Below are 14,967 nucleotides of genomic sequence, written 5' to 3' on the forward strand. Positions count from 1 at the left end.
CTACACTGGCACTAAAGTGAAATGTTAACAGTACTTGAAATAGGATTTAAGCACTGTGCAAAATCTTATCTTTAATTTCAAATTGAAAATTCATCCTTAAAATCTGACAGGAGAAAATCCAAACCCCAGAGAAATGAGTTTCTTCCCCCAGAACTATGCCCTTCTATGTATAGCCCCACTTCTCCTAAAAGCAGAAACTCGGCAAGTACGTCAAGGGTGCCTAAACTGTGACTTGCTCCCTAGCACATGCAGTCTTACTGGGAAACATAGCATTAGCTGCTCAAAGTCTAAATGCAGCCTAGCAACACTTGGCTAGTGTATGTGTTTAAAAGAGGAAACAGAAAATGAGAAATAGCCCTCACTAGTTTTTGTTCTATTTATCCAGAAGGTCATCCTAAGGACTCTCAGAATTCTGGGTTTGATTGAGATCCTTAACAGAGTTACTCCCCACCAGCTGGAGGCTGGGGCAGCTGGGGTGGGAAGGACATGCGGTAGAGAATGCGGTGGTGTGCGGGCTGCCCTTGCCAGGTGTCATGTGTGCAGAGCAGGCACTGTGGACGAGGCGGACATAAAGAAACACGTGACAGACAGCTTCTCTGCTTTTGGAGACACTTAGAGCCTAAGAAATGTGATTTGTTTCCTATTTCAATAGGAATAAAAATTGGGAAGCAGGGACTATGATGATTGTTTGTCAAAATACTGAATACCTCAAAACCCTATGCTGTTTTCACCTTCTTCCAGAAGAAATGAAATTCCATGGCTGCTGGGGAAGAAAAATATGAAGAGGGAGTTGAGGAGAAGCAGAAGTTTTCTGAGTCAAGATATCCCTCAGCACAGCACAGCACAGCACAGCAAAGTTATCCCTCCTCAATTATTCTCTATTAAAATTCAGATGAGGAAATTTGGAGTAGGCTCCAGGATCTGGCCTTTACTGTGGGTGACCATGTGGAAGAGACATCCCCTCTCTAAAAGTATAAAAGACCCTCATTAAGTGTTCTTGCTGGCTATTACAAAGCATTTCCAGGCACTCAGCTGAAAAGTGTTTATGTAAGCAAAGTCCTTTTCAGCCCCTCTGGAGAAGCACACGTATCAGCATCCTCCTACACAGCTGATATCTAGGGTTACCTCCTGAGAGGTTTCAAACTCTCTCACAAAAGGACAATCTGCCCAGGCCTGTTCTTTTTTTAATAGGGAAGGGAAGGCATGCTTGCAAGACCGATTTATAGCAAGGGAAAAAAATTCCTGAAGCAAAACACAAGTGCAAACTGCCATATTAAGGTTGTGAGGATGAGGAGAAGGAACTAAGAAGAGCCTTTTAAATCCCAAGGAAGTTGCTCTGGATTATTACTATTAAGTTTTGTTTTTGCCTTTTAACTGATTGTCCTGTTTATGCTCATCCTACGTCCCTGGGCTTTCCCACAGAGCATGTTGGGAGTGTGTCTGTGAGCTGCTGGGTAACATGTTGGAGAATGTTTAAGTGTGGAAGCAGTTGAGTGTGGTGGCTCGAACCTGTAATCCCAGCTATGTGGGAGGACTGCTTGAGGTCAGGAGTTCCAGACCAGCCTGGGCAACACAGCAAGACCATCCCCCTCACCCCCTTGGCCAATGAACCAATCAATCAATCAAGGGTGGATGATATTTTGAGGCATGTGCACACTTAAAACCAGGCCTGATTTTGGCATGATGAGGCTACTTTGGTTTGGGGACTGCTCAGAGGCTGGGTTTTTCTGGTACTTCCAGAGATACTCATTTTTGGAGGCAATGCATTTGATTAGTGTGTAGTGGAAGGGCTGCAGCCACAGTGAGGTTCCCCCGTTGCTCAGTAGAAAAGTTTGAGTACGGTCATTTAAAAAAATCATACTTATCTGACCACAGTGGAAAATTAAACAGGAGAAAAGGCAAAGGAGTAGAAAAACTAAAACTTCGTCTCTCCCGTGTTAAAACTGTAAACCTAAGCAATAAGTGTCTGTGTTGTGGCAGGCAAACACCTGGGTTGTTAAGGCCTGGAGTGGAGGGGAGGTCAGAGGGGAAGAGCAGGCAGGAATGCTCAATGGGGAGCTAAAGCCACAACCCCAGGGAAAGGAGATAAAAGGGTAACAGCCTCAGATCAAGTCTCAACACCTCCCTCTCCAGGGGAAGCTAAACCACCCTCTCCTCTATTATCACTCCCTTTGGACATCTACAGTCTAAAATAAGAGACAAAGAAAGGGGAGTGGGCTTCACTGGCTTTGTGGGTCAGCAGCAGCTCTTCCCCATAATCCCAGGCCATCAGCCCGGCAGTTTGAGGGTTAAAGTCAGCGCTTACAAGAAAACTCAAACCCCATTAAGCCCAGGCTTGGAGAGCAGCGAGCAGCAGGGAAGCCAAAGGAAACTAATTTTGGAGACTCTCCAAGCTGCCAATCACAAGCATATTTCTAACAGTCCCAGTGTTGTTTGAGTTGGTTGTTTTTCCACAGGCTGCACAATGGGGTCTGGTTATTCATTGAAAAAGTCTGTAAGTGAGCCCCGCCCTCCATTCACAACCAATTTGGAATGCTCCATTCAGGCAAGAGGGGGAATCTGCAGCTCTGCTAGCTGGGGCAGACCTAATAGTGCTCAGCGCCCAGCTGTCGCCACAGGGACGCTTGCTCGCTCAGTACGCTGTGTTTATGTAAGAAATTCAGACACGGCAGGGGCTCTGGCCTGCTGTGCGCCCTTCCTAGGATTGAAATGGCCAAGACCCTTGGAAATCTGCAAGGGCGTGCAAAAGTCCGCTACAAGTAAGGTCACAAAGTGCCCTCTGGTAAAAGGGGAAGGCAAAAGAAAAACTACCATGTGCAGCTGGGTTCAGAATCTGACTGTAGCTACCAGCTGAGAGAAACAGACTTCAGTGGTATTTCTCCTGCCCCAGGGTGAGCTGGTTTGCATTAGGGGGACAGCTTTCTCTGGAAGCCTGCCTCTCCAGACTTTCTTTCCCTTTCACTGCTGGTAGCTACATCGGGAGCCACCTGGCTTCCTCCCCAGGGGAGGATGGCTCTGGAGACACTACTAGATTTTCTGGCTGCAGAGGAGGAGGGGACGAGCTACCTATTACGACGATTTCACAGTTCCTTTTTTGGCTTTGGATCCAGCCCGAATAGTTGAGAATACCCTCCTGAATGCTGTGAGACATCAAAAGAGAAGGTGGAGATCTAAGGTTGGAGGGTGAAATGTACGCCAAGACTCTGCAAAGTACAAGGCAAAAAACTGGTTTTGTTTCTTAAATATTTTTTTCCAAACCTTCAATAATCACCCTGAGGGAAACCTGATGGAGCCGGTCTGACAACCAGACTTTATTTCAAGGAAAAGCATACTTCTTTATGAAAAGCAGGAGATACACTTGAGCTCATGGCTGTTTCTTTTTTCATCACGTATTTGGCTATTTTCAAATGTCTTATGTCTACTTCTCACTGCTGGCCCTCACATTCCCTCCAGCGAACTCAGTGCCACTGGAAGCATTTCTCTGAAGTCCTTCTGACCACAGATTCCTCACTCCATGCCTCGGTTGTTCAGATCAGCTTCAAACTTCTGGCCTCTTAATAGCTAGATCTTATCCTGCTCCCTGGAATCTTGCACTCTGCTTCAATTTTCCTCTGGATGCTTCTTTCCTTTAAACAAGGGAGCCCCCTTTATTTTCTATGCAGAGTCCTCTTAATGTGGAATTCTTTTCCCTTTAACATCTAAGTTGCTAGCCCACTGTCATTTGCCTGCCAGGCCCAAAGGTGTACTTACATTATGGTTATGATTTATACAAATACACTGTAACTAGTGCGGGCACATACTAGGGGCCTGGTATCTTGCCACTCCTTTAAGCCGAGCCTAGAGGGATAGGACAATGATAGAAACTGACGACCAAAGCCTCTGTTAAATCAGCTTGATGAGTTCACAAAATGAATTTTTTAAAAAGCAACCTAATCCGGTAATGGCATCAGCATGCCTGGCACTTGTCCAAGAGCTGGGAACTGCAACATGACAAGCCTCTGAGCTCCTTGGATTCCAAGTGGAGAAGCACTGTGTGCCAGGGCACAGATGGGGCCCAAGCTGCCTCAAGGGCAGCCGTATGCCCGAGAGGAGGGCTGTCAGCCTCTGAGGCTGGATGTACAAACACCACTAAAACCCAAGAATGTGTTTCTCAGCAGAGAATCACACACCCCACCCCAACATCAAGGAGCATTTTTTCTGGGGCTGAAATTAAAACAATGATACTACTAGCTGGTAGAAATGGGAGACAGTACAGATTTTCAGCTTCATTATGCTACCCATGTCTTACTCTTGTAAAACTGAAGAATGCTGAAGAGGAGGGGATACACGGTAATTTATTGATGGATGCCAGAATTTTGTTACTTCTGGCACCTACACAAGTGATCTTGACACAGATGTAACTCCCCATTCCAAATCTTTATCACCAAATACAAAGGACTGGTAAGCCTACTGGGTTTTGTTACACAACTAAGAGCAAAGAGACATAGAAGAGTAAGAGAAAAATTCAGTTTTGAATAGGCCTAACTGAATTAAAGGTAGATGAAAGCAGATTTTGTGAAACAGACAGCTCCTCTAGATAAATGGGTACTGTAGGTCTTGGGGATCTTGGGTCCTTAAGAATACGGAGTCTAAGAACCTTCAAGGCTATTAAAACAGGAAGGATTTCAAATCACTGAGCACTCTCCCAGCAGTAAGGTACCGGGCTAGCTAATAAAGACTTTGAAAGTAACACTGTAAAACCTGGAGTCAAAGAATCTCTCCCCCACGTTTTCCTCATGCTTTCTTCAGCATTCTTTTCTACCTTCAGAACTACTGACTCCTGAAAGTAGAAACCAATGGCCTTATTTTCCCTCAAACCTCTTAAAGTGCCCAGTTTTCCTTCTTACCTTGCCAGTCAAAAAGACTTTAGGACGATCCTTTTGAATAGAGGTGGCCCAAGCAAGAAAATGTGGTGTTTTGCTACATCACACCTACGACCAAAGACCAAACTGATGTACCCGCTCCAAAAGAAAGGCACTGCCTCTGCTATACTAACCTCACACATTAATGAAGAAATCCGGCTGAATAATCTCATCGTGAAACAGGATTAAGATCAATGTGTTAGGCTCCAGGGCTGTCATAACAGTTAATTCTATTTCCCCAGCCATCTATTGCAATGTATTTATGAAAAGTCGATTTTATCAGTTAATTAGCTGGTCCTTAGGAAATTACTTGTACTTCCTCCCGTTGTTCCATTCTTTTTGAAACACAGATCTAAAAAGAGCACTTTGAGGGGAAAATGGGGTCATTTGGATCTTAAAACAATTCTTTAGGCTATATTTGGTATGGAGGCCATGATTTTGAAATAAGATTTGTATCGTGTTCTCTCCTCAGCATAAAATAGATATCTTAGTTACTCAAGATGCTAACAGGTATATATTTACAATATCATAACTGAAATAAGTGAGATTAAAAATGAGAACTGAAATGTGTATTTAAAAAACTGCTATTTATATATGCTAAAATCTAGTAATATACTCTTAAGTACCCAAGCAATCAGTTCAGAAAAATGAATGGAACACATCATCTTACCCCACTTTGAAACACGCTGAGTTCCAATCTTATCCATGGCATAGTTAGTTCTATGAAAATGTGTAGTGAAGATGTACGCACATCTATTCTATGCACTGACCCAGATTCCCTGGCTTAGTAGCTCTGTGTTAAGGTACATACACACTTTCATAGATATATACACATGTACAAACACTTCTTTATAAATACACAGGACCTCCGTACACAGTTCTATCTGTATACATACTAAGGTGTCTTCTAGGAAACATGGCAGTTTTTTGTTGTTTGTTTTTTAGTGATAGGGTCTTGCTCTGCTGCCTAGGCTGGGGTACAGTGATATGATCACTATTCACTGCAACTGCAATCTCGAGCTCCTTGGCTCAAATGATCCTTCCGACTTGGCCTCCCAAAGTGCTGAGGTTACAGAGTGTGAGCCTAAATATGTCAGTTTTTATAATTTTTTTGTTTTATAATTGCTCTCTCTCTTCCAAATCCTAGATGGAAAAACCCAAAGCATCAAGGTATTGATTAACTTTCTCAGGATCATAGAAGGAAAAGAACTGAGTGTTGAATTGGACAGTCAGAGGTCTCTCTATGCTTTCCTGAACACCATCTCTAGGTATCTGAAATGATAGAAAGCCCTGAATATACTTTAACATGCCACTATTCCCTGGCTCTACAGCTTTGAGAGCTTCTTTAAGAATATTATTATATAAATCTTTTTCTTATCTCACCCAACCCTTCCCATTTGTTCCCACTATTGGTCAGTCTCTCCAGCTATTTGGAAATTGCTGTGAAAGGAGGGGGCTGGGCAAGACTGTCTCTACCAGGGACATCCAACCCAAGCTATCTGAGATCTTCAGGGTTACTTCTTAGGACCAAGGGACAATGAGGCACACTGGTAGAATCTCTCTGATCTATAGGTTTCTATTCCCTTGAATTTGACCTTTAAGAGTTTCCATGTTTTACTGATATCTATATTTGTGAGGCAGAGGTGAAATCTCTACAGCTAGAAGTAAGCTGCGCATTTCCGTAAGATATAAAAGCAATGGTTTCATTCACTCAAATCAGACTTAAGGATGTATCCCTATGGGCAGGAAACCCAATTCTGAGAAACTTAGAAAATATAATCTCTTTAAAAGCTGAACTTTTACTGTTTAGAGAAAAAAAAAAAGCCATAATCTTTAAAACTGACATTCCAAAATAAAAATATTACCTACATTTCTTAGTATTTCTCTTTCATGTATACAATAAACTCACACACATACAATGGAAAATTATCACATCATTATTAATAGGCAAGTCTGATTATTACCAGTGGCCACTGGTAAGACCACCTGTTACAGGCTGGGCACAACGCCTGTAATCCCACCACTTTGCGAAGCTGAGGTGGGCGGATCACTGAAGTCAAGAGTTTGAGACCAGCCTGGCCAACATGGTGAAAACCTGTCTCTACTAAAAATACAGAAATTAGCCGGGTGTGGTGGCAGGAGCCTGTAATCCCAACTACTCAGGAGGCTGAGGGAGGAGAATTGCTTGAACCCAGGAGGTGGAGGTTGCAGTGAGTGAGCTGAGATTGCACAACTGCAGACTGCACTCCAGCCTGGGCAACAGGAGCAAAACTCCGTCTCAAAAAAATTTTTTTTTGTTAAAAATGTTTTTGGTACTGTAGGAAAAAGGTTTGCTTTCCGCTGGCAAATCTAAGTTTGGCTTATATTCATTCATTTATTGAGTCAAACCAACTAATAAGGTTTCATTAAATTTGAATGAGTTCTTTCCCTCCCCTGAAAAAATCATGGGCTCTTCCAGAAAATGACTGGAGTGAAGTTGGTCCTGAACTTGAGGCTGTGGAAAGTGCTGACAGAGAAGTGCATGCATGCAGCCAGCTGTGGGCTCTGCCAGCTCCTCCCCGTGCTTCTGCTGTCAGTCTGAACTGCAGACAAACATAACAGCAAGAATGAGTGGCTCAAAGATGCACCACCCACATCTCTGTTCTTGCCTAGCCTCTTAGGCAAGGTATTCCATTTAATCTATTCCTTCAACAAGCTCTACCTCAAGAAATAAAGTCAGATGAAAGAATCCTTAGAAGAACTTTTCTAGGTTAGTCAACCATCTCTTTTATCCTTAGAAGATAGAAAGGCTCAACTTAGGAAGTTAAAACAAAAAGTAAGCAAAGTAAAAAAACATGTCATACTTGGTAAGCAGACATCTCCCAAAGTCCCTCCATTTAAGGTACGGAATTTTAATTAAAGAACTTAGCACATTCTATTTGCTGAGCAGAAATGATTTCTAAAGAGCCAAAACACATTGACTGATTTCTTCATTTTAGCCTAACCCCACAGATAAATATCTCTCCAAATATAAATCCTGCTTGCTGACAAAGAACATACCCTTGCTTCAGCACATGCAATCAATTTGAATGCAGCCATCTCATCTCCCTTTTGACTCTTTTGGGTTACAGAGAAACAAACAAAAGTGTCATAAAAGCATTTCAAAGAACCTCTGCCAAGAAAGCCACCTCCCAAACAGACTGCAGTTTATGCTGCTTTGAGCAAGAACTGGAAAGGCTGGGCCAAATTGTCAACACAGAACAAAGTTGGATTACAAACCCTGTCTTTCATCTTGCAAACACACACACACACACACACACACACACACACACACTCTCTCTCTCTCTCTCTCTCTCTCTCTCTCTCTCTCTCACACTCTTTGGGTTATCTTTATTTAGTCTTTCAGTGGCAAGCTTCCCAATCACTTGAAAGCAATCAAAGGGCAATAATTAACATGCATTTACTCTCTTCTAGAACACATCCGCAGCAAGCTGTGACAAAGCTAAGGTAACCGTGCATCTGTGTGTTACAGTTTATTCCCTTTTACAGTTTCATGGCATTGTGCCTTGGACATGAGGCCTATCATTAAGGAATGTTTAGCTGGTACCTCTGTTCTTATATTTAAAAGATTTGGAATATCCAGCTTTTTACTTAGAGAGAGACCTAAGATACTCTCTCTCCAGTGGCATTTTTACAACACATACACCCACCTACCCAGAGATAAAACAAAGCTGGGAAGAGTCTGTTGGTCCAAAATGAGAAATCGAGTCCTTGCACAGCTCAGGTGCTTGCTATTATAAACTATGACTAAGAGACATGAATTTCTCTATGATGCAACTCTCAAGAGAGGCAGCATTTTCTCCAGGCCTCTCTTAAACCTGCTCATTCGCCAGTGACTAATGCTCTCTAGAGCAGCCCTGTGCTGCTCAAATTTCATCAGCCAGCTTTGTCCTTGATAGCTCCGCCTAGACCATAAAAGCTCCCAAACCTGTTGAGGACAGCCCCCAAAGATCAGGGCAAAGCTAACCATGCCCCTGCCAGTGCTGAAAGCCATCTTTTGAGCTTCCCACTGCATTTTATTATCTCCAGTAATGAGCACTTAGTGGCCATTTTAAGAAAAAGTTTCTCTGAACAGCAAAGCCACAGCAACTACATGAAAAATAAGAGTAAATCAGGCCACCCTGTGACCACTCCTTGTCAGCTTAGGAGTAGAGACAAAGTTGACAACGTGTTGGATGAAGCCAAAGTTAACTGGAGTTTTCCATTAACTATTTTCTTCACCTTTAAGAGAAAGAGAAATGTCAGGTTCATGATTTACATCAAGGACTTAATTTATAAAACAAATTTTAAAAAGCTATAAAACAATGTCTGATTAATAGATACTTGGTCCAACATCATATATATTATGTTAATTTATAATTTTGTGCTTAAAGGTTTGCAATATTCTAGATTTTTTTGTTTTTGTTTTTTGAGACGGGAGTCTTGCTCTGTTACCCAGGCTGGAGTGTAGTGGAGCGCAATCTTGGTTCACTGCAACCTCCACCTCCTGGGTTTAAGCGATTCTCCTGCCTCAGCCTCCAGAGAAGCTTGGAATACAGGTGTCTGCCACCGCACCCAGCTAATTTTTATATTCTTAGTAGAGATGGGTTTCACTATGTTGGCCAGGCTGGTCTTGAACTCCTGACCCTCAAGTGATCCACCTGCCTCAGCCTCCCAAAGTGCTGGGATTACAGGCATGGTTCACCGCACCCGGCCAGCTTTGTAATATTCTTGAGGTAAAAAGAAATTTAGGATAAAATTATGTTCAGTAAGTCTAATCTACAACAGAGTAGAAACACTTTAGAAATAATTTTAATAAGAAATAAAACAAAAGTTTCCAGGGTTAACTCTGAATCATTAGACGAAACTAAATGCATACCACTGTCTAAATCTGTCCATAGCTGAAAAAAGCACATTCTAGACATGGATGATCCGAGACCAAACAATTTCAGAACAAATGTGCCATCACCAGAAAGGTACTTACAGTTATCAGACTGAAAATCTGGGACAAACTGTTCATCATCAGGAACTTGTGCTGGAAAATAGATTTTTATTTTAGACCTTTAAGTTTTATTAAAAAGCACAGTAAAATGTTTTATATGGAAAATAGGACATCCATGAAACTTGCCTTCAGCTAACCAAGCCTCTTGAAGTTGACTGAGATCCTGAAACAACTCTGAAATTGAAAACAGAAGACCCCAGAATGAAGGTATTTCTTCTGCTAGGGAGGAGACGGGGAAGAATCTACATGCTGCATAGGCATGTCACTCATAGGCAGGGAAGCCACAACATAGGCAGGGAAAGCTTTACTACCTTCAGAATCGTGAGCCAGATCTGTGTCCAAAAACTTCCTCTTTCTGTCAATCACAGGCCGCCCTCTACATTCCTCAGATCGAGATTTCTGAAAGAGGCCAACGGACAGTGAAGACTCAAGTGTAGTGAAGAGGGGGATGACTCACACTGAAGAGGGAGGACAAAACAAACCCAAAGCCACATCAACTTACCCCTGGGACCATAAAAGGGACTTGCTGATCATAAAACCCATCCATGGCGCTTTCAACGTCTCTAATATCACTTTGAGAGGTTTCAGCATTGAGTAATTTCTGGGGGAAAAGGGATCCTCCTGTAATATGAATTTGGGAGATTTTAACGAAGAGGGGAAAAAAGAAATGAAACAATTTTAGACTGCTTTTCCTTTAGGGCCTGTGCAAAATTATTACCCTTCTGTGAAGTACTTAGAACCTACTCAAGGTGTAAGCTTTGCAGACCAATGCTGGGCTTGATTAACGGTATCAGAGGTGCACGATGTACTTAGTGCCAAATCATTTATCCAGTCATCATTTCTTTCTTTTTTAAAATCATTAAAATATAGATTTGCTACTATCTGTCCTTTACCAAAAAACAAAAACCAAAAAAAACCTTATTTTCATTATAAAAGGGTGATTTCAAGATTCTCTCACATCCTCCAGGACATTTATAGTACAGTTTTTAAAAAAGAGATGATTTAATTTTTGACAGCATAGTGTCAGGAAGCAGAGAAACTGGGTTTAAGTATTCCAAATTTTGGCAATTAAAGAGTTGACATACATGGTGTTTCTAAAAGCATTTTGTAGGTCAGATTTAAAACACTATATATAGTTCCTGGAATAAATTGATCAGAGGTATACTCATCTTCACACAAAACTCTTTATTTAAAAGAAGTCTAAATAGATGTGGCATCTGTAATGTCACAATTATCTCTCCGGCTGCTTACAGAGATATTTGTGACATCTCCAACTTCTAAAAGAATAAAATGTCTATGAGAAGTAATGGATTAAAAACACTAATTCCATTGCATATGTTTACAATGCATCTCTACCAAAGGTCTTTAAAAACTCAGGTTTTAAAAGTCTAACCTCCCCCCACCCCAAATGAAATGAAACTCATTTCAGGACTGGTAAGTGTTGAGTCTGGGGAAAAAGGGTGGGGTCAGAAGGGAGAAAACTTCTAATGTGGGTGGAATAAAGTAACAATTTTAGGAAGGTACCATCCTCCTAAACACTTTTATTCTCTAAATAACACCGTTAAGTCAACAAAGTGTGGAAAAACATTAATTTCACTCACTCCAGCTTTAAACTGCTTAAAAGGTCAATTTCTTTTGTTTAACATACACACAAATTTTAAACAGGAAACTTTTCCCCCAGTGGGCAATTCCATTCAATATGTTTTTCACACTGTGTATATAGCATATCAAATTTTTCATAAATGAGCAGGATACAAGGAAACCCTTCACAGCCAGCCTCCTCTTCAGCACTTTGGCCCAAGTAATCAGGTATTTTCAAAGTCAAAGGAAAGAGAGGAGTAAAGTAGCACACAGTTCATAACTTCGTAGAAAAACACTGCGCCAGCCTGCCTGCGTGCCCGTCCAAACAGCACAAGAAACATTCAGAATAATGCCTCTCTCAAATGTCACCAAACCGTATACAAATCTGAGAAACCTCATCAGTGAGTTGAGGGGCATGAAAGACGGTGCTCTGTCGATGATGAAAATCTGTCAGATTAAATCGTGGCCTTAGACATTTTGTAAATGTCTGTTGGGGTTAAAGAGACAATGAGTAGGAGACGAGAGGGGGAGATATTTTTCAGTCTCATGATGAAATACTTCACCCGGAAGAACAAAAAAATCTTCTAAAAATTTAAAAGAAATAAACTGCCATAAACGAACCGAAAAGAGACATTCCAGGGCTAGAAAAATTGTATTCCAAGCATAATTTTTTTTTTAAAGCCTGAAGGAAAGGCTCGAGTTCATCCAGGAGTTTAAACCACTTCCTTTGCACCCCCACCACCCGCGCCCCGGGCGCCCCCAGGAAAACTTTAGCACAGCGCAGCGGCGCGATCCAGGCCCCTCCCCTGTGGCGCGCAGCGGGCCCGGTTTTATGAATGGGAGAGCGAGCCGCGGCCGCCACATCAGGTAGAGGCTGTAACTGGATCGCTCGCGCTGGGCCCCATTCACAAAACAAGACACACTTCCACCCAATTCCCAGCCTTCCCCATTCATGAAAACTCCTTCAGCTGCGCCCCCGCCCCCACTTCCAACGCACGCCCAGCCTCCGACGCAGGCCCCTCACCCCAGCGTTTTAGGAAGAAAGCTCAATGCTTCATTCACAAAAAGGGAAGAAAAAAAAAAAAAGCCGCAGGGAGCAGCGAGCCAACGAAAGAAACCCGCTTCATTCATAAAGTCACCCACATTCATAAAAACGAGGTGCGGCGCCAAGCGCTACCATCCGCTTCCAATCCACCCCCACCCCCAACATCTCTTCTAGGCACCCCTCCTCGACCAGGAGTTCGGTTCTCCACCCCGAGTTCTCTCCATCCTCTGAAAATGCGGCCAGAACCGCGAGGCTCCAGCATCTTTCGGTGCGACCCTCTCCACACCCGTGTTATCCCCACCATCCCCAGGCCGCTGTTCCAGTGCACCCCGATTCTTCTCGAGAGTCGCCGCGCAGCCCGAAGCCCTCAGCCTGCTGGGGTGGGAGCAGGGCGACTGGACGTCCACTTTCCACCACCTGAAACTTGCAAGGCCTGCGTAAGTTCCTGGTCGACCCCCGCCCCCGCAGGCTGCACTTGCCTATGTCGTTTACCCCTTCCCGGTGCTCTGGGGGGGCAGCGCCTCTCAGACGTGCCCCTCAAACTGCTTCCCGCCCCCTCCTCCCAGCTGCGGAGCTCCGCCGGGCGTCTCTTCTCGCGAGCCTCCAAGTCCCCTCGGGGCTCTCGAATCTCCAGAGACGACGAGAGCCTCTCAACTCCGCGATCCCCCATCCACCCGGGAGCCCCCGCACTCGCGCTCCGGGGCGCCTCCCCCACGACGTGCGGAAAGCCGCTCGCCCCACGCTCCGGAACCGTTAGCCGTACCCGCCCGACGCCTCACAGGAACCAAACGGGACCGGGCCTCGGGGGGAGGGGGCGGTCAATTCGGGGGGGCCCACCCCAGGTACTGCACCCCGACTTTGAGGATTCTGAATCAGCCCGTGGACTCTCGCCGGCTGGGCCTTTTGGACCCGTGGCCGGACGCCCCTTCCGATTTTCCCCCTTCCCCCGCAGAGCCCACTCACCTGAGGCGGCCGCTCTCCTCCCCTTGCAGCGGCCCCGGCGGCGCAGGCGCGCTCACGCACGCGCGCACCGGGCCTGGGCTCTTGGGCGAAAGGCTGGGCCGAACCGCTCCGAAGACGGTGAACCGCTCCGCGCACCAGCGGCTGGACTCTGCGCCGCAGCTGCCAACCAGGCTGGAGCGCTGGCCCGGCCCCCCGCGGTCCGCTGCTCCGCCCGCCGCCATTGGCCCGCGGCCCTAGCCCAGCCTCGTTCCCATTGGCCCGAGGCCGTTCCCGCGGCTGTCCATCACCTCTTGTTTACCCTGACTGCGGGCAAATCCAGCCCAGCCGCCCCATCAACTCCGGCCCCCATTGGCCAACGGTGCATCTCTCTCCACCCCCTCAGGGGTCTGTTTTACATAATTTATGCACCGGGGGCCATTGGCCAATCAGCATAGGCTTGTTTATATAATGAATGTAAGGACGTTTTTCATTCATAAAAAACGCGACCTGAGGGGGAAGCTTAGCTGAGTCAGTGAAGCACTTAAAGGGGCCGAGGCCAGGAGGAGCCGCTGTTACTTCCCTTCTCGCCGCTCTCCCGACTTTTCCCCGAGGCGTGACTCTTTTCCCCTTTCCCACTCACCCCCACTTCTCCATCCAGCGAAGCTCCGACCAGGATTGAGTCGCTTGGCGCCAGACGTTCGCAGCTGCAGCACCAAGCAAAGTTACCATTTTAGAATTCAGGGGAGAGGAATTCGTCATTCCACACACAGAGAGTCGCTGACCGACCTGGGCGTTTAGCCCACGGAAACACAGAAAACGGAAACCGAGCCCTCTAATCTTAGTTACCTTTAAGAGAGGCCTTAATTTCTTTTAACCAGGTTTCCAGTGGGAAGAATAAGCAGCATCTCCTTTTAAAATCTCAGCTCTCAAACAGATTTTAGTTACTATTTTATACTGGCAAGGCCTAAGGCCCAACCAAATCCCGTTTTCTCTTCAATTGCGCCTCGTAACCTCCGCCAGGGTGGGATCTGTAGTCGCGGTGAGACAGGGTTCCGGCTCGAAGAAATCCTCTCCGGGGACAGCCGCAGCCAGTCCACCGACCTGGAAACCTCAATCCCTCCGAAACCGGCTTGCAGAGTTAGACCGCTTGCCTCCCTCCCCGGGCTGCTTGTTTTCCATTTAAGTGTTGCATGCAAGATGGTGTATTTGCGAATTAGATCCCGTGCAGCTGGGAACGAGGAGAAGCGGCTCTGCTTGCCAAACGATAGGGCACTAACTGCAATTGCCGAGATTCTTAACAGGGTGTTCCGGGAAACAAATAAACAAACAATCCTCTCCCCTCTTCGCCACCTCTACCCCGTCCTGTGAAGACCATGGGGCGGTTCTATCTTCTCTCCGGGATGCTGGGGGCCTGTGAGGGAGCTCTGTTCTCGTCCTGCTGGAGTGCCCTGCCATTCACGCCGCGTGCCAGCGGTGGG

At 45.2% G+C, this 14,967-nt stretch overlaps 1 protein-coding gene across 2 annotated transcripts in view; it reads right to left on the reverse strand.

Annotated features, from left to right (window-relative positions):
* Positions 1-14,380, reverse strand: part of ETV5 (ETS variant transcription factor 5) — a 66,045-nt gene extending 51,665 nt beyond the window's left edge. Inside the window, exons 1-5 of one of the 2 annotated variants that reach the window (XM_012470818.3) lie at positions 14,336-14,380; positions 10,424-10,542; positions 10,233-10,320; positions 10,048-10,095; positions 9,904-9,954 (exon numbers count right to left, since the gene is read on the reverse strand). In XM_012470818.3, coding sequence (XP_012326241.2) covers positions 9,904-9,954; positions 10,048-10,095; positions 10,233-10,320; positions 10,424-10,468 — 232 coding nt within the window. In that variant the 5' untranslated portion in view covers positions 10,469-10,542; positions 14,336-14,380. Of the gene's footprint in view, positions 1-9,903; positions 9,955-10,047; positions 10,096-10,232; positions 10,321-10,423; positions 10,543-13,510; positions 13,661-14,335 lie in introns of those variants that run through there. The other variant, XM_012470817.3, reaches the window with a different exon arrangement.
* Between the last annotated feature and the right edge of the window lie 587 nt (positions 14,381-14,967).

This window comes from Aotus nancymaae, unplaced genomic scaffold (assembly GCF_030222135.1).
Source record: "Aotus nancymaae isolate 86718 unplaced genomic scaffold, 86718_ANA_hifiasm-v0.15.2.pri h1tg000067l, whole genome shotgun sequence".
NCBI lineage: Eukaryota > Metazoa > Chordata > Mammalia > Primates > Aotidae > Aotus > Aotus nancymaae.